We start from the raw sequence: 26,561 nt of genomic DNA on the forward strand, positions 1-26,561 counted from the left end.
CGGGGGCGTGGCCTGCAGGCGGCAGGGGCGTCCACCTCCCCGGCCCGCGCGGGGATGGAGCTGGGTCTCCGTGGGCGCCCGGCCCCCGGGCAGGGGCTGGCCTCGGAGACCCCAGCGACTGCAACAGCAGCTTCCGGTGCAGTGGATTCCCGCGGCTTCCTGTTGTGTCTCTACCTGGTCGGCTTTTTGGTGAGTGCCCGCCCTGGGGCTGGGGGAAAGCACTGAGACTGTGAAGGCGAGGGGTACTGGAAGGGCTGCACTTCCCTCGAGTTCCTGGGGATTTGTACATCTCCGGCCCCGGAACCTGAATTGTGCTGTCAGGTGATCTCAGGTGTGGCTCCGTGACCCTGCCACTTTGGAGGGTGACTCCAGTTGCTGTGTGCAGCGGCCGGCCGGTGCAAGGGCAGAGTACAGAGGCTGCTGGAGGCAGCTAGTACGCTATGGACACAGGCCTTTCCTCCACAGCAGGGGTCGGGAAGTCGCTGCTGATAACCCCATCTACCGGGGCAGCCTTGAAGTTTGAAATTGAAAGTCACAGTGAATTGCACACAACTGCCTCCTGGCAAAATGGCACGTGTTTTTGTTTGGTTTAACTTGCATGCATGTGTGTATCGGTTTGGGTCACAAATAGTCCTTTCCCTTGTAGAATGACGTCCTACTTAGGGTTTCTATTGCGGTGTGCAAACACTGAGCAGAAAACAAGATGGGGAGGAGAGGGTTTATTTGGCTTACACTTCAGCATTGCTGTTCCCCGCTGAAGGAAGTCAGGACAGGAACTCAAACAGGGCAGGATCCTGGAGGCAGGAGCTGATGCAACTCAGCTGTGGAGAAGAAGCTGCTGACTGGTTTGCTTCCCATGGCTTGCTCAGCCTGCTTTCTTATAGAACCCAGGACCAGCAGCAGCCCAGGGATGGCACCGCGCCCCATAGGCTGGGTCCTCCCCCGTTGATCACTAATTGAGAAAATGCCTTACAGCTCGATCTCAAGGAGGCTTTTCCTCAGCTGAGGCTCCTTCCTTTCTGATGACTCTAGCTTGTGGCAAGTTGACACACAAAAACCAGCCAGTACAAATGAGAAGCTTAAGAAGAAGTCATTCTCCAACCATCCATCCTCCTATTAATTTAATATTCGTGAAATTTCTGGATGCCCGCTATGGGGTACGTGCGTGCCCTGGAGCTCTGATGCCATAGGCAGCTTCTGCTTCCAGAGAATTTACAGTCTTAGTAGTAAGGTTAAGCTGTTAATCTTGGACCATTTTCAGTGAGGGGGACCCTTATTCACCCTCATTTCTCTTTCAAGCAGAGGTTTGGTTGCTTGGTTCAATAGGCCTGGTTAGAAGTTCGTCAGTGGCTACAGCTTGAAGAAGCACCCCATAGGATTTCCTCATCAGGCAAAGGATCCAGTTAGTTGAAAGGTCAAAGGCAGACACTTTGTGGCTAGTATCTGACCAGCACTGGGCCTGATAGACAGGAACTGTTCTCTGCCCAGATGAAGTTAGCCTCCTATTTTTTCCCAAGGCTGATGGTTCTCTAGAATTAGGAGTTAGGATGCAGAACCAGGTAGGCGAGGAACAGAAAGGCAGTCTCTGGTCAGTTAGTAGAGGTTGTTCAATTAACATCTGTTAGAATCTTAAAGAAACGGCGCCTAATGTTGTGTTTACAGAGCCAGGAGACATTGAGGACCATGCCCTTAGAGACGTCTCTGTCTACAGTGAGCTTTCAGATTCTGAGACACACAATTTCCCTTCTTAGGTTCCATCATGCTTTTGACTTGAGAGACTAAGCTGCACCCCCCACCCCATCCTTCATTGTTTTATTTATTTATTTTTTGGTTGTGTTTTTAGGATATAGATGTCGTTTACTTCCATTGTGTGCGGTCTAGTTATTTGGAATTCAAAGGTAGTGATTGTGCCTTGTTCTGGGAAAGGTTTTTGACTGCCATCCACTTGGAGTGATGTGTATCCCCAGCCCACTGAGGTGCCATCTACCTGGGGTGTTGTGTATCCCTAGCCTGCTGAGGTGCCATCCACTTGGAGTGATGTGTATCTCCAGCCCACTGAGATGCCATCTACCCGGGGTGATGTGTATCCCCCCCCAGTCCACTGAGGCACTATTGCAGAGGGCACCTAGCTTACTTTTGCCAGATGAAAAGGACTCGGGCCATCACTTGGAACATCCAGACTTTACCCAGAGGGTATCATCAACTACCAGGAGCCAGAATTGAGAAGTTTGAAAATTACAGTGAAATCAAGTAGTTCATACATCATTTATTATGTGGAGCCTTCCAGCACAGACTTGGATAGTCACAGCCTCGCTTATGCTTTCCATATGCTGTGCACATGGTAAATCTAGTCTGATATAACATTTTGAGAAATGTAATAATAGATTCAAGAGAATAATATATTAGCATATCTTGAGGGAAATACATATGATTTCCAAATACTTTTTAAAAAAGATTAGGGATTTTTTTTTTATGAAAAATGTTGTAAAGAGTTTGATCATATGCAGCTTTATATATCTTTGAAGGAGCTAATGCTGACTTATTAAGTAATATCCATAGGGTATTATGTACAAGTTAGTTACTACTTTCATATATTTAGCAACCCCAAAGGCTTGAGACACTGATTTCTACGTGGAAGAGGAAGGGCATGAGATTAGAGAAGTCATTTGCCAAATGTTATACTTTTAGCTCTTGACATTTTGAGGTTTTAATTTGTTTCACGGGGAACAGTAAGCTTATGCATTTGGCTCATTTTTCCAAGATGGTGCTGTGTTGCAAGAGAATGTTTCGAGATACTTGATTACACTGTGTAAAGATATGTCACTGTGATTGGTTTAATAAAATGCTGAACAGCCAATAGCTAGGCAGGAGGTATAGATGGGACTTCCAGGAGAGAGAGAAGGCAAGGAGGAGAGATGAATATAGGCCTGGAGAGAGGCTCCAGAGGACACAGAGAGGAAATAGGGGTACAAGATGGAAGAGAGGCAAAAAGCCATGAGGCAGAACATACATTAATATAAATGGGTTGATTTAAGTTATAAGAGCTAGTTTGAGCCTAAGCTAAAGGCCAAACTTTCATAATTAATAAGTCGCCCTGTCGTCCTTGGGGCTGGCGGTGGAAAAGAAAGTCCGTCTATGGTGCTGAGGTCTATGACTTTATCCCCTTTTCTCTAGATACTTGGTCCATTTCTGTCCCCTCTTTCCAGCCTGTAGCAGGTGACAGTCCATATTCATTGAGATAACCCACCAGCAGACAAACACTAGGTTTCATTCCCTGTGAAAGGCCCCGAAGCTTGAATGTATTCACATCAGTTTCCATTGGGAAATGCCGATGCCCAGGTTAGGTGGCCCCACCAAGCTGACTTCCTTTATGAATGGTTGCAACATGTATGAAAAAAAAAAATGAAGGTTCTGTAGAAAGTATGGATCGGGAAGGAATTGCTCATTGTACTAAAGGAGAAGAGATTTTAGATTCCCACTTCCTGAGAAGAGGGAGTCTGCAACCAGCTTTCCTGGTTTAAAAAAAAAAAAAAGCTCTTTTAAACTCAAAAGGTGCTAAAATGATATCGCCAGCTGTTGCTGATGAGCCTGTATTTTCATAGTTACCGTACTCTATGGATATCAATATGTCACCAACTTTCTGTCTTCCTCATGCTTTCCTGAGCTTATCAGGTATTGACATGTGTTAGATCTTAAAACCTAGTCTGGTGGAACATGCTTGTAATATCAGTGCTCAGGAGGCTGAGTCAAGAGGCCATCCTGAGCTCCGTAGTAAGACCATCTCAAAAAGGACCAGGCTGTGGTCCATCAGTTCCTTTCAGTAACTGGAGGTTCTTACTGAAGCAAAACCCCGAAACAGTCCCTCCGTCCTTATCCACATAACATGGGGCTTCTTCAGTTCTTTCTTGCTTTGTTTCAGGGGAGGGGCTTCCGTGGCACATCTTCCTCAGGCCAGTCACAAAGATGATGCAATGAAAACTGATCCTAGGTCAAGAAAGCTCGGGGGTTGTAGACTTACCTGGATTCCATCGTACACCTGGCTATTGTGGCCTACTATTATGGTTCCTTTTTGGCTGAGAAGTTTAGATATGGGTTTGATGTTGGCAATTGACCGACGGCTTTAGAATCACTGGTTGAAATCCTGCCGAGCTGCAGCACTAACTGGAGTTCTTTGGACCTTGGTTTCTCACAGGACTTGTTTGGTGTCAGTATGGTTGTCCCACTGTTGAGCCTTCATGTCAAGTCCCTTGGAGTGAGCCCTGCAGTTGCTGGAGTGGTGTGTAAGTGTTGAATACTGTTTATTTGCAAAACACCGACTTTCCAATCCTCTGACAGTAACTCACCCAAAAGTAAATAGGAAATGAAATGACTTGCCAGAATATTTCTAAGTACCACCCTGGAGTAAATGGAATTCATCTTTTCCCGGACCACCTGTATTCAGAGGTGCTTTGATATTTGAGTGATTTCCACATTCCATACTGATGGAAACTCTGCTTCCTGGGCCTCTGATAGTTTGGATTATGTATGTTGAAGGCGAGGCATGGCCTCCTGTCCACAAGCATAGTTTTGGGACTTAATATGAGACCAAAGGGGCAATCTATGGAAGTCATACCTGATGGCCAAGGGTTTCAGTGGTCACCTTGGGAAACCAGTTCCAAGCCTCCCACACCACCAGCACATCTCAGAAGCCCATGGAGTTTCTGCCCATGAAACATGCATGCAGTTCTGTCCCAAAGTTGACTTGTGAAAGAGGCAGGAGTATCCAGGGCTTAGAACTGTGCATGCTAAATCCTGAAAAACCCTTTAATGCTATCGGCCCTTGAATCATTCACAAGTTGGAGAAGAAATTAGGGAGTTTTCTACAGCACCTTTGTTGTAGCCTGACCTCTTCTCTATTTATTAATTCCCTCAATATATGTACATTGAATTATGCTGACCATCTGGGAGCATATAGACCTTTAGGAAAAGCCAGACAGGAGGAGGGGGAGAAAGAACTTTTGTTATATAACTAAAGCTTCTTTGTTTTAAATTTTGCTCTTTTTTTTAACTGCTCTTTATTATTGTACTGCTTCTGGCATTTCCACTCGTGGATCTAATGGCCTCGCTTATCCTCTTATCTCTAAAATGCTTGAGGTCTATGAGATGGTGAAAATTCAGCACCAGGACGTGGTTTTCCGGGGTTCTGATTTTCACTGGCAAAGACCGCAGGGCTATGTTCAGGGTCCCTCTGACTGAATGGCCCTTGCCTTCATTCTCCTGCTTGCTCTCTTTTTATTTTGAAGACTGTTAAAAATTTTTTGCAGGAAGGTGTAGGGCAATTTAGCTCCCTGAAGATGCCCTTTCCGGTTAGTTTTCTGCCGCTTTCTACCTGATGGTTACCACAACCATTTAGCCACGCCCAGCTGCCTTTTCTAATATTACCGATGTGATTGGCTTTCAGGCTCCTCCTATGGCATCCTGCAGCTCTTCTCCAGCACCTTTGTGGTAAGTTGTCCCCTATCTGGCAGCCCGTCTCCAGCACGTAGTCACATGCCACCGTGGGTCGTCCACCATGGTGCTTATAACATGGTGGGCTTGAGGGTTTCTGAGTAGTGGATGTACAGGTGGTTAGAAAACATAGCCTTCTTAGATAGGAGACAGGTAGAGTCCTGTCCTCTGCCCTTCTTTGTCCCATGGGAAGATGTGTGCTTCAGAGACTAACATGGCTTCTTCTGCGGGGCACACCGAGCCATTAGTACACCTTGGGGAGAAGGGGTATTACATGTATAGCATGCTGTCCCTGTGCTTCAGGGCTGATTTTTGTACTGGAGAAAAGAGTGTCAACAGAAGTTACCACCCCGTATTTGCTTCATGTTATCGACAGCAGTCAAACCCACCTGCACTGCTAGCCTCCTATATGGAAGTGTGTATGTACACTGAGCTAAGTGCCTCGTTATATATACGAGAGCACTCGGTAGAAACCATTTTAATTGATTGGCTAGATTCCGAAAAAAGTGGAGAAGAGGGATTCAGAGGTGGTTTTCTCCCTCTTCCCAGCCATTTGGTAGTCTGACATCCAGAGACTGTCATTGAGCATCCCTGTCTGTCTCCCTGTGCCAGCCCGCTGTGGGCGTGGCTGGAGACCTCAGCGTCCATCAGTTCAGGAGGTTCAGGAGTCATCTACTTATTCTCATCGATGGGCAGCCACGGCCGATCGAATCAGCTGGCTAGCAGCTCACATTTAGGGAACTTGTGTTTTCCTTGGCGCTTCCTTGTTAAGGCATTAGTTAATTTAAAAGAAATGGAATGAGATTCTACAATAGGGAAACAATTACTCCCTGATTTATCTTTCTTCCAAATTTTTAAGACACTGAACTGGTCGGTACTGAAGAGAGGGCTCAGCAGTTGGGAGCACTTTCAGAGGCCCGGGGCTCAGTTCATAGCTTTACATGACAGCTCAAACCTGCCTGTAACTCCAGGGATTTCCAGGGAATACAATGTCCTTTTTTTTTTTCTTTCTTTAACATAGGTCATCTCTATGTAACTTTGTGTCCTGACCAGGTTGGCCTTGAACCTACAGAGATTTGTCTGCCTCTCAAGTGCACTCTGCCTAGCCTGATCCCATGCCTCCTTTTGCCCTCCTCACACGCTGAATGCAAATGTGACCCAGACCTCTCCATACAGGCAGAACACTCAGGCACATACAATAAAAATAAATACATCTTTTAAAAATGTTAAGTTTACATAACACTCAAGTCTATTCTCATTTGAACTTTGTAACATTCCAGTACATACCTCCCTTTTAGAATCAGAGAAAATTAAGACTCACAAGGTTTAAGTAATTTGACTCTATCACCTGAATCTCAGATTCCAGAATGAATTTATTTTCTTTTCTAAAAGTCGTCAGCCATCACTTTGCTGACAGCAAAAGGTGACTAGCAGGGCGGGGGAGTAGTGGGGTGTTCACGTGCCTGCTTAGCATGCTGGGCTCTTCCTGGGCACTCCTCTGACACAGTCAATAAATAGACAGATGACCAGAGTCGCTTGTCAGGCAGGACGTGTGTTTCTCACACTTGTGAGGAAAAGATTTAGGGAATTTTAACAAATACTCTGCTGCTTTGTTTGGAAACTCGGTCCCAAAGTCTTCCTGTGTCTGGATCTCAGATCGATGGTGCAGGCTAGTCATACAATGCTCCTCTCCTCCCTCCTGCTAGCCTCCCACCTCCTAGATGGAGATCAGGCATGATTAATCAATTGGTCTCTATCTCTAGTGCTTACCAATCATGCAGTGTTCCTCTCCTCCTTCCTGCTGACCTATGGCCTCTTAGGATGAAGATCAGGCATGGTTAATCAATTGGTTTCTATCTCTAGTGCTTATCAGAGCAACTGGCACAGAACTGGCATTTATGAATGTGAGCTTTATTGTGGGCTCTGCCCATACCTGCACTTTTATATTGACCTTTCGTTGTGTGTCTTTACTTAGAAAGCACATCTCATATATCGTATGGCTGGAATTTAATGACAACCTTCCTTAGAGAATTTTAAGGTAGGATACCTAGTTAAAATGCCCCCTTTAACCAATAATTTCATTAGTACATATACATATTTTAATTACACATTTTATAAAAACATTTTAAGAACAGATCTTTACAAAGAAAGATGCTTTGTCGAATTAGGTGAATTTTTTAAATCTATGCACTTTCATAAAAAATAACTAGCATTATCAAGCGTGTATAAATGTGAGGCCCTGTTCAGAGTATCTCATTTAATCCTCCTAAGTGTCCCCAGAGAGTGGCTTGAGATCTTTACGGGTTATCCCGGAGTCAGACAGGAGCAGTGACCGCCCTGACCCTCCTTAGAAAACACTCATTTCATGCTAGGCTTATAGTAAGTGTTGAGGGGGCAGATAGTTGAGGGGGTAGATGTTAACGGTGGGGAAGCTGAGGTTTAGTGAGGTTAAGCCTGTGTCTCAGGTCATAGTCTAGGGAGTGATAAGTGTTCAGGGATGAACCCAGACAGCCTGGCCCAGAGCCCAGGGTATAGAACTATCTGATGATGCCACTCACCCGTGACACAAGGTGACCTCATGCTGGGAAGAATGTGGAGGAATCTCTGAAACCCTTTGAAGTAAAGACCAGACCGGTGGGGGAGGGGAGGGGGTTGTTGATGACATTTGTAGGATGTCTGTGTTTGGGAGGACTTTACCACTGAAATGTTTCACAGAGCACCGTGAAGGATTTAGTAACCATTTACATCTTTGTTTAAGTACGCATTTAGACTTCCTAAGGTGATCAGGTATGCTTGGCTTTTGGCAAGCAGAAAGGTGGGCTGAGGTTCCTTGATTACCTGGGGAGGGTGGCTCCTCACTGTGTCTTGAAGGAAGCAGGACACAATGTCAGCTCCTTCCCAGCCAGGACAGAGGAAGAACAGGGTACTGCTCAGAGGCCAAAGGTCACTGGGGGAAGGGGGGGGGGTGTCAATGCTCTGTTCAGTTGGTGGTTAGTGAGCTTTATTTGAAGGCAGATAAACTTTCTTGAAGCAAGGCCTCACTCTAAGTCTCAGTGTGTTGGGGTGGGGGTGGGGGGTGCTCAGGATGAAGACGTCCTGTTTGGCTGAATTATTTTTGATTGATCAGATTGGTGTGTGCCTGCTGGTAACAGCTACTTTCCCAGTGGAAAGAGAGAAAGCGAAGCTTGCCATGGCAAGCTGTTAATGGGTCTGAACAGCCACCAGACACCTGTCAGCTGCTGCTGCTGCTGCTCCTGCTCTCGCTCTCCTTATTCAGAACTACTCAGACCCCAACACCTTGGGGATGTTCTATACAGGAGGAAGAGAAGGAAGAGCTAACAGGCTGACAAATCCTTCCCGCACTCTGACTAGCACTTCCATCCGCTACAAGGCTTGACATTTTTTTTTTAGCTGGCGTATGGCTGGGAGGGAATGGAGGACGTATAAGAACAGTCAGAGAGCTGGTCTGGCCCACAGCCCGGCTTGTCCTCCACCCTAGGCAGGACGCCACCCCCTCTGGGCCCTCTTTCTCCCACACTGGCCTGTGATTGCATAGATTTGGGACCATGATGGTTATTTTTTTTTCCTATTCGCCTTCTTTTTCAGTATTTTTTAAAATTTCTAAACAACCTAGTTTCTGAGAGGAGTGTAGTTTCATAAAACAATAAAAATGAAGACAAAAGGGAGGCTTGGGAATTTCACCTCCCATTGAATTTCTCAGCTACTGGATTGTCAGGCATCATGTTGGATGTGGCATTTTTTTTGTTTCATTCGCCTTGTGGGATGGCTAGAGAAAATAACATGTGGTACATGCCATGGCAGAACCATATCCGTATCCAGCTCCCTGACGTTTCCTCGGGCCATAATGTACTGGTATCTGTATGGTGGTGGTTGCTATTGGAGACGTTTGCTTGTTCCTGTCAGGGCTGCTGGAGTGATGTGGTTGGAAGACGGTCCTCCTTGCTGGTGTGCATTCTGCTCAGTGCCCTGGGTTATCTCCTCCTTGGAGTATCCACCAACGTGTTCCTGTTTACACTGGCTAGAGTCCCTGTGGGTGAGTTCTGAAACTCCCTCCCCCAGAAGTGTATTTCCCTACGTGAACCTGAGCCTGCCTGATAATGCCTCTTCGATCAGAGCTTACCTGCAGAGACCAATGGCTGCCATAATGACGGTGGCGGTAACCGCTTGACCAGTGGTTGGTTGCTGTTTATTGAGCATTTGCTATGGGCAGGCCCTCTGGTAACTTCCCCAAAGCTCCCATCACAGCCTGTGACAAAGCCTATCAGAGACTTGTTAGTGTGAATCGCTCTGCTGCACCTGACCTGTCTCTTTCCCCTTGCCCTGCCTCTCCATGTTTGTTCAGGCAATCAAGAACATGTGAGACGTCTTTGGCTAGCACTGTGATTCACCCTGAGATGTAGCTCAGTAGCTGTGCTTCAGCCCTCTGGAAATCTACAGTACTATGTTAAGAGGACCTGGAGCTGGTGGTTCTCCTCCTTCCAGACTGCTCTTGACTATTTCTCACACCTTGAAATGGCTTTCATCTTCACTGAGATGTTTTTATCCACTCTGGGAAACTGCACCCTTAGGTGTGTGGTATGTGGGGACCTGCTATGGAATCTATATCCATCCTTGCCTTTCTTAGCATCCAGAATCTCACCCATTTTCATTCCTTAGCTAGTGTAGCCTGGACAGACTTCGCAACCCTAGTCACAAGGCTGCCTCACCGGACATCTGTTCTCATTAAGTTAGCTACTTGCTCTACCCCTAGCATGCAGTGAGAATCAGTTCATTTGAGATCATCACACCATTTCTTTGGCCTGCATTCAGAACATGGATGCTATTGAAGGTACCTCCTACATTCCCGTTGGTGGTTTTACATTTAGAAGTTCTCTAAGTGTGGTCCACAATCCTAACAAAGCTCGCCACTGCATTCGGGATTATAGTTAATAGCTGTTCACATGCATCTTGGTGTGGCATTTATTGTATTATTGTTTGGTTCACAATGTGTCTCTCAGTACTACACCTCACTGTAATCCACCATTCTATGCCATGTCCTGTTCCTAATTCTCTACAAACTGGTGAGGGAGATGAGTGAGAACCTGAATTTGTTTGCAAAACAGGTAGAGATTTAAGGGGCGGATGGGATTGTTTTCATTTAGTATGAGTGGCCTGGTCCAAACAGCTGTGCTCCTGGTGTATGGTCATCATGATCTTTGCAGACAGGAGTAATACTGGATTCCTTCTTGCCCCCACCTGACCCCTCACAGTGTTTGGGGATCATGAATGAGAGGGAGCACTGGGAACTTTGCCAGGTTTTGCTGTTAGGTGTAGACTCAGATCCTGTGTCCTGAAACTTACCCCGACATTGTGCCTGCACTGGACATCTGCTCTTCCGTTGCCAACCTCTAAAGAACCCTCCCCTGACTTGTTTCTGGGACATTCTCCCGATAGTCATCTTCCCTCATAAGGTTACCCTAACATGGAAGTCATTTCAAAGAAGTTTGTGAAGTCCCTCCAAGATATCTTGAAAGTTTTCTCTCACCCCAGCCCTTCTTCAGGCTTCAGAAAACAAGGCTAGAAAGAGTATGTAATTGTAAAAGGGATTTGTCAGTTTGTTCCCAGATGAGCTACCCGGTGTGTCCAGTGCACATACTCTCATTGTGACCCAGAAACTTGGAGTCGACTCAGTATGGCAGCACCATGCTGGGCCACACAAGACGCTGTAAGGAGGCCAGCAGAAGCCACTGTGTCGTCACAGCTTGGAGTGATGGGCAGTGATCTGCAGGGAGCCTATACTAGTTTATATTACATGTCAACCGAAGTGGCTGGCAACCCGTTCCCAGGGTTGGTCAGTAGATTCCTGAGTGTTCCTCACAGGTATGTCAAACAATCCTGTGGTGAATACAGTCATGCTGAAGCCATCAGGGAGTTGGAAGACAGATTTACAGGTCTCAGCCTAGTAGGAATCGGTCGGCATTGGTCAGATGAAGCCACCGTCATTGACTAGTGTCTTTCTTGGGTGTGGCAGTCGGTGTTGGTTAGATGAAAATGCCCCATGTTTCTTCTCACATGTGTCTTCTCTGCTATTCCTGCCTATACCCCTCATGACCTCCTAAGACAGTGCATGTTTTACCCCAAGACAAACCCATGTTCCACGAGGGTGGATTTAGCTGTTTGTGTTTGTTTTATTGTTGCAGTCCTTTTTGTTTCATTTGCTAAGCTCATTGCTTTATCCCCAGGTTAGGATCAGTGGGGGCACAGGGCAGGTGTGCAGTCACGGTTTGCCATGAGTGAGTGGCATGGTAGCCAGGTAACCGAGGAAGCCACTGTAGGCTAGGGGGGCACAGTAAAGGAACTGCCAACCTGACCATCCCGTTGTGTGGTTAAAGTTTTCGTTATAGGTAAAAGAGAGAAAACCTCCAGGGAAGAGAGAGAAAGAGGTAGATTGAATATGGCCAGCAGACTGGGCATGGCCAGGGAGAGGGGAGAGGGGAAGAATAGTGAAGACAGTGAGATAGTGAGAGATAGGAGAGAGAAAGTACAATGGGAACGGTGGGGCAGGGGGCAAACCTTGCCATTAGAAAAGGAGGAGATGAGTAGAATGCCAGCGTGGACTTTGAAGTGTACAGCAGGTGCTTAGGATACTGGAGGCAACTGGAGACCAGCATGTGCTTGGAATATGCCAACCACATGTAGCATTTGCCCTGTCTGCCAGAGGTAAGGGAAATGACTCCTTTGTCAGATGGGAACTGGTTTTGGTTTCACAAGTTCCTGAGGAATTCTGACTTTTATTTAACTGCCAGAAATCTTCCTATAGCTCATGTTGACGCTCATTTCTGGATATTTAGACTGCCCGAGACCTAACAGCCACCAGGGATTTCAATTGGATGACAAGGATTGTTGGCCATATCATAGCTGAAGTCTAAGACACTCAATGGTAGAGATGAGTTGACCAACCATTATTATGGTGCTGGCTCTGGGTTCCATTTATCATGGCATGAGTCCTGCAGGCCTTAGTGGTCCAGAGAAAATGGTAGCAAGAATTCCATTTGGCTCAGAGAGAACTCCATTTGGCTCAGAGGGGTCTGCTCCTCCAGAGTGCAGACAGTTACAGAGCACATTTCTTCTCCCTTGCAGGTATTTTTAAACACACCCTCTCCATCTCCAGGGCACTGCTTTCTGACCTGGTCACAGAGAAGGAGCGGCCACTTGTACTGGGACAGTTCAACACAGCCTCGGGTGTAGGCTTCATCTTGGGCCCCATGGTTGGTGGATATCTGACAGAGCTGGATGGTGGATTCTATGTGACGGCTTTCATCTGCTCTTCTGTCTTCCTTCTCAATGCTGGTGAGTTGACTGTTGAACATGTACACTTAGTCTACCCATTTCTATCGCCTTGTGATTGTTTTTTTTTTTTAATACAGAATAGGCCGACTTGACTTGTGGCTAGGGGAATGGCTCAGGGCCTAAAGCTCTTGCTGCCCTTGCAGAGAACCAGAGTAGGATTCCCAGCAGCTGTATCAGTGGCTCACAGCTATCCGTAACTTCAGCTCCGAGGTGTATGACATCCTCTTCTGGCCTCCGTGGGCCTCACTGTGTACATATAACTCAGACATAGACAGTCACACACACATTAATAATAATAATAATAGAATAGGCAGAGTCATTGTTCCAGAATGAATGTTGATTTGAAGATCTTCTCTAGTGCTCTCCTAGTGACTATAGACGAGTCGGTATCCCCACAGCATTGTGCCGGCTTCCCTTTCTTTGCATCCCCACTCTCATCGTTTTAGGGTTGTCATTATTCAATAATCCTCTTAGAGGAGGAGGTAACAACTCACTGTGGCTTTGACTTGAACTTCCGGTTGTTGGTGATGTTGGGCGCCATTTTGCTTACCATTTGTTGGAGAAGCATTTTAGTCCTTTGCTAAACTTGTTTCATTTTGCCTTTTTGCTATTGAGTTGAAAGAATACCTTGTATAGCTTGGATACTAACTTTTTTTTTTTAATATTGTTACAAAAATTTAATCACTATATTATTACACATGTGAAAAACTTTGGATACAAATGGGAAACCTAAGTAGGCAATGGTGCAAAATGTTAAATGTTGATAATTGTCCCAATGTGCTCTCTGGGAAACACTTATTCTTCAGAATAAATGAATTAGTTTTATGTTTTACTTGTTTAAGAATTCCATACATGACATTTCGAGGAAATTCATCTCTCCCAAGATCCACTCCCCATTCCGTACTCAGCCAGCTGGTGTCTTCATTTGAAATAAAAGTCCCCTCAGTGCTGCCCATCTGCTCTTCAGTGTGTCAGTTCACTGGGGGGTGTGAGGCCTAGCAGGGGCCACACCCCTAGAGCAAACCTCCTCTCCTGGCCGGCAGCACTGACCAGCAGTGGCTCCTCCCCTGGAGTGGGACTTTGTGCCCACCTCCCTGCCCCATGCTAGGGTTTTGTCTGACTTAATATTAACTTTTTTTTTTTAAATCAGATACTGGATCTGCAGATAACATCTGTTCTTTACATTGCCCTTTGACTTCAGAGACCATTTCTCCTTCTTTGCAGAAGGGTTTTGGTTTACTGTAGGTCCCCTGCCTCTTCCTGCTTTTATCGCCTGTCTTCCTGGTGGCGCACCCAGAAGCATCAGTGCCAAGCCCAGTTCTCAGAAGCTGCCTGCCTCCCTTGTCCTCAGGGTATCACGTGTGTAAGCCTTACCTTCGTCTTTAATCCATCTTGAGCTCATTTTTGTGTGTGGCATAAGACAGGGACCAATTCCATTTTTTTGTACGATATGTATTAGTTATTATAATATATATGAAAACATCTCTATTTTTAATAGAGCTATTAAACTTTTCAAAAAAATATGGAAGTTTTAAAAAAAAAAAAGAGCAACTATGGATTTTCCTGCCACAGACCCCAGGGTCGTGACATGCTTTATTCCTCCTGCACAGTGATGGACAATGCCATGTTCCCTCCCCCACCTGAACTGCCACACAGCCTTCCTGGCCTACCTCACATGTGCAGGCTGGCTCCCCCTGGAAGGCTTCGCACTGACTTTCTCTGCTGGGCACATTTCCTGTCATGTGTCTGTCCCAACCCTCTTCTTCTGGTCATTCACTTCTCCTCAGACATTTGCTTCATTTGACGTCTTTGCCCGCTCATTCTGAATAAAACTACAGCTAAGGGTTTTTCGCAGTGCTTTGAAAACTCTGTTACTGTTTCAGTTTCGTGCTTCGATTCTACGACATCCTGCACAAGGGCAGGCATTATACTAGATGCTCTCTCTGCGGTTTCTGTTCCCCCACATATTCCACGGTATTCAATGAATAAGAAAGACCCCCTGCACTGTGGAGAGAGCTAGCTACTCCAAGACAGGAGACCATGACATGGACAGGTCTTGAATAAACAGTTTCGTGAATGAGAGAAGCCATGCAGACTGTCTGGCTGCCTTTCCATTTAATGATATTCCACTTTACCCTAAGGGTTTGATCCTTCTTCACCTTGGGGCCTAATAATGAGCAGCAAGTTCCATGTTGGCCCCTTTCAGATTCTGGAAGTGAGGTTCATGAGTTTATTTTCAGTTTTGACAGACAGAACCGCTTGATAATTTCTCTCGGGATCTGAACCTGCACCCTCCCCCAAGAAAGAGCCCTGATGCTTTGCTGGGAACCTTGTGAAAGTCAGCGTACAGTCTGTTGCCATTGGTTACTTTCAAAACATCAGTGCAAAGGAAATGAAGGGGAAAGCATCAGTTTCATCACAGAATGTAGTAGGAACTTGGTGTAAACAAAGGTTTTACTCCATAGGGAGAGATTAAAACATTTGCATATAGGTCTTACAAGGAGGAGAAAATAAAAAAGATATGAATTCCCGGTCATAAACCTAAGTTTTATAGTATTTGATAGAAAAGACAAATATTTAATATTTTTTACAAGCATGTAAGCCAAAAGTGACTGTAGAGATCTTTTTGTAGTGAGACTTTCTTCTCGGGAGACTAAAGCATGTCTACCCCTCTTTAAAAGCTTCCAACAAAAGGGCAAGTGCAGTTCCACCAAAGATCAATCCAGGAAGCCCATGGGTCATTGGGCTTCCTTACTACAGAGCATGGGTAAGGACCACTGGCAATAGCATGAGTGGATGTAAGCAGCCAGACTAGAAAGTCTTCATCCAGCATGGAGGATGCTCCCTTCCAATAGCTACATAGATGGAGACCCTCCTAATTAACTTCCCCCAGCCTAGATGGCCTAGCATCTCCTTTGACAACCACGATGGCATGTGTAGTTGAGGTGGAAATTGCACACAAATGATTTTGGAGGAGCCCTGGAGTCTTGGAATCACAAGCAGGAATCCAGACCAACCCCCTACCCTTCCTTCTATGATGTAGTGTCTACAGTCAGTAAAATCTGATGGTGATTTTTTTAATTAGTTTAATAATTTTCTAAAATATTATTTTAAAGTGCATTTTAATTAAAATATCATTATATCACTTCTCCCTTTGCTTTCCTCCTTCCAGCTGCTTCCATATCCCCCTCCTCCCAGCCCTCCCATGTCCCCTCTACTCACTCAAATTGATAGTTCCTTCTTCTCTTTGATTGTTATTGGCATGCATGCATGAATATATATTTGTGTATGATGAATTCTTACAACTGGACACAACTGATCTAATGAAGGCGGTAGCTGTTTTGTTTGGAGAACCACATTCTGTGTCTTTGGATCTCACTGATGGTGCTGTTTTTTATTTTACCTCAGCCTGAACATATGGGCAGATGTGGAATATGCAGTTGCACACGTTCCCAGCCACAGTAACTGGAGTACTAGAGATCTATTTTTCCCATTTAAACATCTGGGAGTAGGCATGCTGAAGCAATGCCAGGCACACCAGAGGAATGGGAAAACCATCTGGCTAGGTACAGAGTCCCGGTGCCCTCCACCCAAGTAGCCCCTGGTTTTCTCATTCCCTTGCCGCTGTCACACCTTCTGCTCTAACTTGTCTTCTTCCAGCTGAGAAATCAGGCTGTGGTGTCTGACAGACTCACGCTCATACCCTGCCTTGCTGTTCATTAACGCGAGCTATTAGAATGCCTCTTTGGTTTTCTCACCTAGTCTAATGTTGCTAGCAACACTCATGGCCTTGCTGCAGGAACCAGGGAGATTTTGCACAGAGGCGGTTTTGCCCAAGCATCATCATCACCACTATGATTTTGAGACAGGGTCTCTTGTAGCCCAGGTTAACCTCCAACTGTCCCCTGGATACTGGTGTGTGCCACCATCTCCACTTCATGTGGTTCTGGGGATGGAACCCAGGGCCTTGTGCACACTAGGCAAACACTCGGTTGACTCAGCTACATCCTCCATCGCTTCTTTTATTAATTCTACTCTTATCTCTGAGACTGAGACTATCAACAGCAGTTTTTTTTTTTTTTTTTTTTTTTGGTTTTTCGAGACAGGGTTTCTCTGTGTAGCTTTGCGCCTTTCCTGGGACTCACTTGGTAGCCCAGGCTGGCCTCGAACTCACAGAGATCCTCCTGGCTCTGCCTCCCGAGTGCTGGGATTAAAGGCGTGCGCCACCACCGCCCGGCTCAACAGCAGTTTTTATGAGGATTCTTTGATAAAATGGCCCTCTTAGAGATAAGAATAGATTAAAAGTACCCAGGTCTTTGATTAACTGTGGTTCTTTTTTGTCATAAAAGTGTTCATGGCTGAAATCTTTATACAGTGTTTAGACAAAGCCATGCACTCATGAGGTGGTTGAAAACAACATGAAACAGCCATTGGGCCAGACTGAACTTGGAGTGCAGAAAGACCATTAAGGATATACTTGGAAGAATGTCTTAGAATAGAAAATATAAGTTCCACTTTAAGAAATTTTTTTTAGCATAGATTGCTAAGAAGTCCTAAAAGACTCAAGGCAGAAGCATGACAGTCAGGGGGGTCAGTGGTTGGCTTGTCTGAATGCCGATCATATGTGCTGCATAAGGCTGAGTGGCGTGGTCCCTGTGCGTGGCACTCTGTGGTTTTGCAAGTGTGACCCTTGAAAACACCTGGTGGCCCCGGATGGAAAAGAAGCCACATGGTATTTTCTGATGGCTACTATTGTCCAGCTGTCTCTCCTGGCCACTGGCCAAGGCCCATTATGGCTGTACTGCCAGCCTCTGCCCCTCTTTCAACACGGCCCTTACATTGTAAGACAGTTGCCCATTGACTTGTCTAAATCTCCATTTAGGTTTGGGTTTTTTGAGGGCAGGATTTTCACAGGGCTTTGACTTATTTATTTGTGCATTTCTGGTGTCATTAGCGCATTGGAAACGCACCCTGTGAACTGTGTGTGCTCATACACTTGGATAGATGAGTGGACAGGTAGACAGATAATTTGGAAATTTTGTTGAGAAAAACATTTACATGTACACTTTAGGGAATGTAAGGGCACAGCTACGAAGTGATGGCATAAGAGAAGTCAGCACCCGAGCCAAGAAGACAGTGACTGTTTTGCGTGTAGTTTCAGGAGCTTTTACAGAACTCAAGAGTCCATTGCTAGGGGTCCCGATGCCACAGTGGAACTGTGGGACTGGTGGGGAAGCTGGAATCAATAACCAAGTAAATGTAGTGTAAAATACAGGTGAGTGATCTCATACGGATGCTCGTTTATCCCCCAGGGAGCCACTGTAGGCATTCAGCACACTGTGTTAACAGGTCTCTTGCCATGTCGTTAGGTCTTGTTTGGCTGTTACCTTGGAGAGAAACAAACCTCAACAGCGCGGAGAATGGTTGGACCCGGCATCAGAAGCAAGCTACGGCACCCAGAAAGTCAGAAGGCGCACTGCCGGGAGCAGCCGCCACCCCTAGGACCAGGAGGAGTGAGAAGGAAGTGCAGAGGCCCTGGGTTGAGGTCATGTCAGCCTTGAAGGACATGAAGAGCCTCCTATTTTCCTCACTGTGGGACGTGTTTCTTGTACGCTTGCTGATGGGGGTAGCTGTCATGCTGTACTACAGTAATTACGTCTTGGCCCTGGAGGAGCGTTTCGGGGTCCGGCCCAAGACCACGGGCTACCTCATCAGCTACACCAGCGCCCTGGGTGCCCTGGCTGGCTTCGCCGTGGGGCCCATTCTACGGCTGTACAAGCACAACTCCCACACGGTCCTGCTGCACTCCAGCGCGCTCACCTGCCTGCTGCTGCTGCTCTACTCCACGGCCACCACCATGGATGTGGTGGTCTTCTCCTCGACACTTCTGTCCTTCTCCACCACCATCGGGAGAACCTGCATCACCGACCTCCAGCTGAGGGCCGGTGGGGCCCAGGCCAGTGGCACTGTCATAGGCGTGGGCCAGTCTGTGACGGCCGTGGGCCGTATCATTGCCCCTCTCCTCTCAGGAGTAGCCCAGGAGATCAGTCCCTGTGGACCCCCAAGCCTGGGTGCTGCCTTAGCCCTGGTGGCTATTTTAATCATGTCACTAAACAAACCTCGTTCAGGTAGTTATGTATTGTAGTCTTGGGGACCCAGCCCCAGGCTGCAGGCAGGGCTCAAAAGAGAAAGCCACAGCATTGCGTAACTAGACTTTTTCTGAGAGGAGAAGAAAAATACACACACACACACACACACACACACACACACCTGTTTTCTTGGTGGTTACTTTTCTTTATTCTCATGCTGCTCCTCCCATGCTGGTACACTCATATTCTGTCTTGTTGCTCCTTGTATTACTACATTGCTCCATCTTACCATGTCTTTTTACAGTTTACATATCCCAACCAATTATCTCAGGCCGTGTAAGAATCATAAGGTCACATTTCAAAGGTAAAGATTGTAGTAATTTCTAATTTGCCAGGAACACCTGCAGCCCTCATTTGGGGCTATAGAGTCAAATTATTTTCTCCAGCCTTGACAAGTCAGAATGTATTTTCACAAATTGAGGTCAGGAAATGGGTGCAAGGACTCGACCATTTTCCAGCTAGCAATAATTGGGCTGTCTTTGTATTTACAACCTAGCCAGATAGTACAGCTGTGTGTCCTTGCTGAACAAAATTGGAAATGTTTATCTAAAAGACCATTAACAAGGTACCTGGTCTAATCTAAAGCTCCTTTGAAGCTTTGTTTCACCTAATGATATACAAGAAAACTGTAACTGCAATTCTCAGCATAAAGATCGACAGAATTTGAGCCAGCCTGGCTCCTGGATTCAAATGTTATTCTAAATCATAAATCTGAGCTGTGATTTAAAGCAGTTTCTTAAGTGTGACTCACAAGCCTCGTGTAGTAGTAGGCCTAGCTATGAAATATTATTTTCATTCATCAAAATTATAAGGCTTAAGGAATGATCACTTTCTTGACAATCCACAGATCACAATGCCCCCATTATATTGAGATGTAATCATAAGATAAACACACTACAGTACAAGTAGTGGGGGACTCCCCACACCATATACAGTATATCGTATACCAAAGGTACAACAGAAGCAAAAGCTGTTTCATAGTCTGGAGCCTCATGGCCTTGCCTAAAATGAGATTGACCCATCAGAGATTTTTCTCTTGGTGGACTGGCACCTGAACTTCAGCTGCCGCCTGCTGTACTTCTGACATGGCCACCAGCAGGGATGGGAGTAAGAAACTAAAAGGGGAGTAGAATGGATTGGGACCACTTGGAGAAGCAGAGTTAGAACTGGGCAAATCGGGGACAAAGACTCGTCAGAAGGGCATTTCAGAGAGGTTGTATCATTTCCAGATGGCCATGGCCAGTCCTCACCTGTACAGGGATGCCAGCCAGACCACCAGAAGTCAGCTGCAGATAGGAAAGCTTAGATTGAGCACAGCTCTGCCAGGGGACCATATCCAAAGCTTACTCCGATGACTTCTCTTCCCACCTGGGCCAGTAAAGTTAACATTTACTACCAGGGAAAGGCAGCACACTACAAAGAGGTGCCAGTGGTGGGAGAGCAACTTGGTATGTGGAAGGATGGAAGACCCATATGTAAGGAGCAGTGTCCCATTGAAAAATGGGTGCTATGTCACATGCTGGTCACCCCTATGGAGGGCAGGTTTTCTGTTAAACCCAGAAGCCAAAAGTAGCTTCTCTGTCAAAATCCCAGAGACTGGAGTAGCTGCTTTACTTAAACCAACCTGTTGCGTTCTCCACCAGTAAACAACTAGATGCTGAGCTTACCTCCCAGACACAGATGGACAGGCCTTGCAAAGCCAAATCTGGGTTTTTAGGCACCAGTGGCCATATTTCATAGAGGGGAAGGAGCACTGTTAAATGTACTAGTTTTTATTAAAGTAAAAGCGAGAGACTACAGTTTTTAATAGCTAACTGAACATGTCCCCTGAACTTACTGCTTACAACTGTGGTATACCATCTTTCACACCACTCAGAAGTCAGTCTGCACTAGAAGCAGCTTTCTGGGAGGCCTTCTCTACTCTCTGGGACTAAATCACTTTGGACTTTGGGAAGATCTGTGATCTCAGAAGCTGGGCCTCTGAGGAATTGTGTTATTCTGGTGTTAATGTGCTGATAGTAAAGGGAAAACATGGGAACATTCTATACATAGAAAGGGTCAGGGCCATCCCGGGCTGCAGAGAGACAGGCTGTACTGGGGCTTTTGAAAGTTATTTGCTTTATTTCATTTTACTTTGGTGCGTTGGGAGTGTGGATGTGTCCTTCTCTGTAACTTTAAGCCATCACTCCACCAGTACCCAGGAGTGGCCCAGAAGGTGGCTTCGCAGACTCACGTGGACCAACCTTTTGACCACTGGGATTACACTGATTGTTTAGGAATATTGCTTAGGGGCCACTCTCTCACAAACAGCCCAAATTCACATTCCTTTTCATCCTCTTGATTATTCCACTAGTATATGTTTTCACCCTAACATAACATGTAATTGTGAGTGACATGTTAATGCACTAGTATTTCATAACTAATGTTTACTATTTATAAGTCATAAAAAGGTGTTTCCGTAGTTTTAGAAGTTGTAGGTGGGATAAACTCAAATATTTATGACAATTGAAAGTACTTTTTATCTTTTTCTCTTTGGCTACAAAAAGAAAAGTTCTCTTTTAAAGTGTTTCCACTGTGAATTAAACACAGGAGCTAAGGACTCTTAAGAGACCAAAGCATGGCGTGAATGGCCATGCCCTCATGCAGCATCTAAATGTCATGGAGACTAGGCTCAGAAGGACAATAAATGAACGATTACCATGATGTAATGAAGTAAGGTTTCAGAAGCGTTTCTCCAAAGACTGTTGGCACATTCAGAGACGGTCAGTTTTTCTTACAAATGCTTATGGTAGCCATAGCACTTAAAACCATAGCACTTTATTTTTTAAGTCAAACCTATGAAATTAATGAGGCTTTAAAATTAATAAGACACCTGGAGATTCTGGAAACCAGAATAACCAATATCTAGAGAAACACTGTTATCCTGTATTAGCGACTTTAGTGATTAGTTAATCTGATGGTTGTTTTTTTGTTTGTTTTGTCTCCTTTGGTAAATGTTTTCTCACATTTCATCTTGTCTGGTGTCTTGTTCAAAGTGTGGTCCATAGACCACCATGTCCTGGGATGTGTACATGCTCCAGCCCCAGCACATTCCTGCTAGGGACCACTTTGAGGAGCTGTCTAGCTGATCTGTTCACACAGAAAGCTTTGACAGCCACTGGGCTGGTGAGTGGGATTTATATGTTTTATAGGATAAAATCTCAGGGAAATTAAATTTTCTCAGTTAATGTGTGTGTGTCGTGTTGTTTAAATTCTCTTGCATGTCATCCATAATCTTGTCTAAAATAGTAGGTTGTGCCACATGCACTTGTTCCTGTATAAGTGAAAAATACCTTCATGTAGTTTTTAACTTGGAGCTGCATGGAAATTTGCTTTAGAGATCTGGACTGTTTATGAAGGGGAGCTTACCCACCTACCCCCAACATGCCAGGCACAAGTGGATGCTGTGCAATAGGGCTCTCTCTTGTGGAACTCTGTATTTCAGAAGGCATAGCTTTCCCACAGAGCATAAGGTGCCCAGCTCAGGTCAGAGGATGAGAAAAAGATGGGAACCACGAAGGCATATTGAAAGGCTCAGTCATGAACTGAGTGACCTGGACACTGACCTTCTTCCTGAAGCCCACCAAAGGGGAAAAGATAATGCTGGTTCTCTACCTGGCTGCATGTCTTGACCCCCGAGGTCCAGACACTTAACACACTTAGGATGGAGAATCACTGGATAGAATTGAAAGCATGGTGGGGAGCTCACGTGCCATGCCCAGCAGCTTAGTTTTGTAGGTGATGTGGACCACTGCTCCCAAACACAGATTTTAGTAAGATCCTCTAACTGCGGTGGGAGACACATAGATGCTGGGAGAGTAGTATGGACACTGGAACGGTGATCCACATGAGCCAGGAGGGACAAATGGATGCATGGATATTGGGAGGCCAAGAAGAGAAGAAGCCTGTGCCGGACAGTTTTATGTCAACTTGACACAAGCCAGAGTCACTGGGAAAGGGGAATTGCCTCCATAAGATCAGTAGGCAAGCCTGGAGAGTGTTTTCCTAATTAGGGACTCGTGTGGGAGGGTTCAGGCCATTGTGAGTGGTGCCATCCTTGGGCTAGTGTTCTTGGATGTTATAAGAGTAGGCTGAGCAAGCCATGGGGTGCAAACCATAGGCACAAGCCAGTAATCAGTATTCCTCCATGGCCTCTGCATCAACTGCTTCCTCCAGGTTCCTGCATTGTTTGAGTTCCTGTCCTGACTTCCTTCGGTGATGAACAGTGGTGTTGAAGTGCAAACTCAATAAACACTTTCCTCCTCAATTTGCTTTCCATCATGGTGTTTCATCAATAAAAACCAGAACAAAGGCACACAGAAGAATGATAGAAGATGAAAATTCTTGATGGCAATAATGGAAAAATGGTATTTTTATCAGTTGACTTAAACTATTATATCTTGATAAATAAAAATCCTTCAGTGCATGAAGAAAATGGATACAATTAGAATGAAAGGTGGCAATTGGGAACATGGGCAAGGGTAACCTTTCTTCAGGCTTATCTAGGACTCACTGCTAAGTGCCCTTGCACCCACCAGCCAAATGTTCATTCTAAGATCCCAAAGGCAGTGTCAAACCTCACAGAGCCTGTTTTTTCCTAAACAGATACCAATTTAACTTTTCCCGTCTTAACCACTCTAACGTTTCCAGTTTGAGGTACTGGAGCAAATGTAGCACAAACTTCTTTATCTTAGTACACAGTTTCACCAACAAGTTTATTCTTTTGTCCCAAGCTGTAAGCTTACAGCAAGCACTTTATAGCTTCACTTTGGCAGATCTGAACTGCATTCTCAGTGCAGTGGGGCCAAGAAGAACACAGGCAATGCATTGTCAGCACAGTTGACATAATAACCAAGATGGCTGCTAAGTCCCTAATGTATGGGTAGCACACAGGGAAACTATGGAGACAAGGCACAGAGTGACATCATACAAGTTGTACACCACTCTTCTCACAATGATATGCATTGCAAACTCATATATTGTTTATTTCTAGAATTTTCGTGTAATGCTTTCTGGATCTTGGCCACAAAGAACTGAAACTGTACGAAGTGATATATAAGTCATATAAGGAGAGAATTACTATACCCCATTCTGAATTGTTGAGGTTTGAGGCCATTTATTGTTTGGTGAAATAGCTTACCTAACTAAATCTGTCCCAAACTTGTTGAAATAAAAATTGTGTGGAATGCCCAGGATAAACCTGATGTTGCCTGCGTCCTGTTGTGACTTTGCCACCACCATTAGCATTTTATTCCTAGAGCCGTTTGTTCCTTGAGGCTGAGGTCCTGGTCTCTGCTTTAGAAACAATTTAGGTAGTGCCAGTCAGTAACATCACTGACAAGGGTGAGTGTTCTTGAGTCACTGTCAAAGTACCTTTACTAGACCATCTCTTTGGAATGAATAGCATGCTCAGGATGCCAAGTGGTAACTGTATTGAAAGTACCTTCCTAGCTGAGCACAAAGTCTTAGTGATGCCCTGGAGTAAAGGAAGAAGCAGCCATGGCAGCAAGATAATCACATGGTATATTAATTCACATGTCTGATGCTATGCATTGATGAAACCCTAAAATTTGGTGGGCTCATAAGTAACTTCATAATCTCTTTAAATCATTTAGTGAGACAATTATTGGCATTGAACTGGAAGAAGGCAATATTTCATATTCAGGTGTTATCTTTGAATCCTTTAAAAGGATCTTCCTAAACATAAAATTTAGGAATCCAGGATGATTCCTATAATGAGACATTTAAGATGGTTGTTTGGTTCAAATGTAATTTGAAGTTTTTAGTATTCTAAATTCTTCTCTTTCAAGAACTACAGCCATCATGAGCTGCCAATACAAACAAGAGTCAAACTACCATGTTTATAGATGGAGTTTCTAGGAATGTTTGATGTCCTGTGAAATCATTTGCTCCAAACATGGTTGATTAAATGATTGCATTTTAATATTCAAACATTGTTAAGACCTTTTCCCATCAAAACAGTGAAAATTTTCCTTTAACAGTGTACCTGGACAAAAGATCTGTTTGGCAAACTGTTGATCATATCTAGATATAAAGACCATGTTTCTTCTAAGTTAAAAATCATGCTTGTTAATCATGGCTCATACAACAGGAGCCACCTCAATGTTTGAATATTTGATTCATAAGTCACCACCACTGTGTCTGTCATAGGGCATCCCACTTTGTCCCCTGTCCCCATGGCATCTCTACACATCTCTCAACTGCAGTGGAAGGCTGACAAAACCCATGACGCCTCTGTGGTGTACTGAAAGATCTTAATGGGTTCTTAACCTGTGAAGATGACACATGCTAAGAACCTTGAAAATGAGATAAGCCATTCAATGTAGACGTGTTAATAACACATCCATAAATACCCCTTCCCTGAGCATAAAGGTAAAACTGTCCAGAAACTTACAAACCATTAAAAAATTTATTTGGCAAATTGCAGAAACTAGAGGGGGAAAATTTGAAAGAATAATGTACCAGTCCAACATGAAATAATTTTCCAAAAAAAAAAACTATAAACAGATGCAACCTGGTAATGGTAAAGCCAAAGTAAGCACAGGCAAGACAAAAGAGACTAAACAGTGGTTCTCAACCTTCCTGATGCTTCGCGACCCTTTAATGCAGTTCCTCATGTTGTTGTGACTCCCCACCCCCAACCATAAAGTTTATTTCACTGCTACTTCGGAACTGTAATTTTGCTATTGTTATGAATCATAACGTAAACATCTGATAAGCCGGATAGTTGATATGCAAGCCCTGTGTGAAAGGGTTCTTCGACCTCCAAAGGGGTCGCAGCCCACATGTTGAGAACCACTGGCCTGGATGACGGGAGAGCAGGTGAAAGCACAGAAGTAAGGTTTCCAAAGCAATGGCCTCCTTGAACAAAGCAGACCTGAGGAGTTTCTCTGGGACTCTATGTGTACTCAAACAGGAGGGTACTTTAAGGTGGGATGCATTCGAGTTCATGCTCAATGATGGTCATACTGTAAGAAAGTAGACACAGTTTGGGATGTAGCTAGCACAGTCCCTGGAGCACATATGTGAAGTGTTAAAATGATGGGCAGGACTGGTTCCAGGTGTGCTAAGCTTGCACATAAACACAAAGTTTCAGCTGAAAATAGGAAAGGACACTTGGAAGCTGCACTAATGTGTGTTTATCTGCTTGGCAGCTAACACGACTACCCACATGGATGTTTCTTTTACATATCTCTGCAGTGGCTGACCCTTCTCCAGGAAAGTCAGCTCAGCGTAGCGTAGATGACATGTATACTATCATGTTTTATTATATACATGTATAAAATCCTCAACAAATAAAACAAGGATGGTAAAACAAGAAGTAGATAAAACAAAAGCCCAAGGCACCAGTTTGGATCATAAGCTTCCCTTTTCAGCAAGATGGGGGCTGTGTACCACCCACCTCTCATATCTCAATGCCTGAAGTTTCTGCCTTCCCAGTTCCAACCCACTTGCTATGGAAGATGTAATGAAAAAAAAACAGACTTGTTTATTCTGTCATTTCCCCCTAAGCAC

At 45.0% G+C, this 26,561-nt stretch overlaps 1 protein-coding gene across 2 annotated transcripts; it reads left to right on the forward strand.

Annotated features, from left to right (window-relative positions):
* On the forward strand, window positions 1-22,213 carry Slc67a2 (solute carrier family 67 member 2). Of its 2 annotated transcripts, XM_042266469.2 has the most exons (7): window positions 4,192-4,280; window positions 5,441-5,484; window positions 7,463-7,525; window positions 9,412-9,541; window positions 9,851-10,076; window positions 12,628-12,837; window positions 18,207-22,213. In XM_042266469.2, the coding sequence occupies exons 5-7, from the start codon at window positions 9,950-9,952 to the stop codon at window positions 18,980-18,982; spliced, it is 1,113 nt and encodes a 370-aa protein (XP_042122403.2). In that variant the 5' UTR covers window positions 4,192-4,280; window positions 5,441-5,484; window positions 7,463-7,525; window positions 9,412-9,541; window positions 9,851-9,949; the 3' UTR covers window positions 18,983-22,213. The 2 variants fall into 2 exon arrangements, with proteins under 2 accessions (XP_006987561.3, XP_042122403.2); XM_006987499.4 differs by lacking the exons at window positions 7,463-7,525; window positions 9,851-10,076 and adding an exon at window positions 1-189 and having other exon boundaries at window positions 4,193-4,280.
* The last annotated feature ends 4,348 nt before the right edge of the window (window positions 22,214-26,561 follow it).

Source organism: Peromyscus maniculatus, chromosome 21 (assembly GCF_049852395.1).
Source record: "Peromyscus maniculatus bairdii isolate BWxNUB_F1_BW_parent chromosome 21, HU_Pman_BW_mat_3.1, whole genome shotgun sequence".
NCBI classification, from domain to species: domain Eukaryota; kingdom Metazoa; phylum Chordata; class Mammalia; order Rodentia; family Cricetidae; genus Peromyscus; species Peromyscus maniculatus.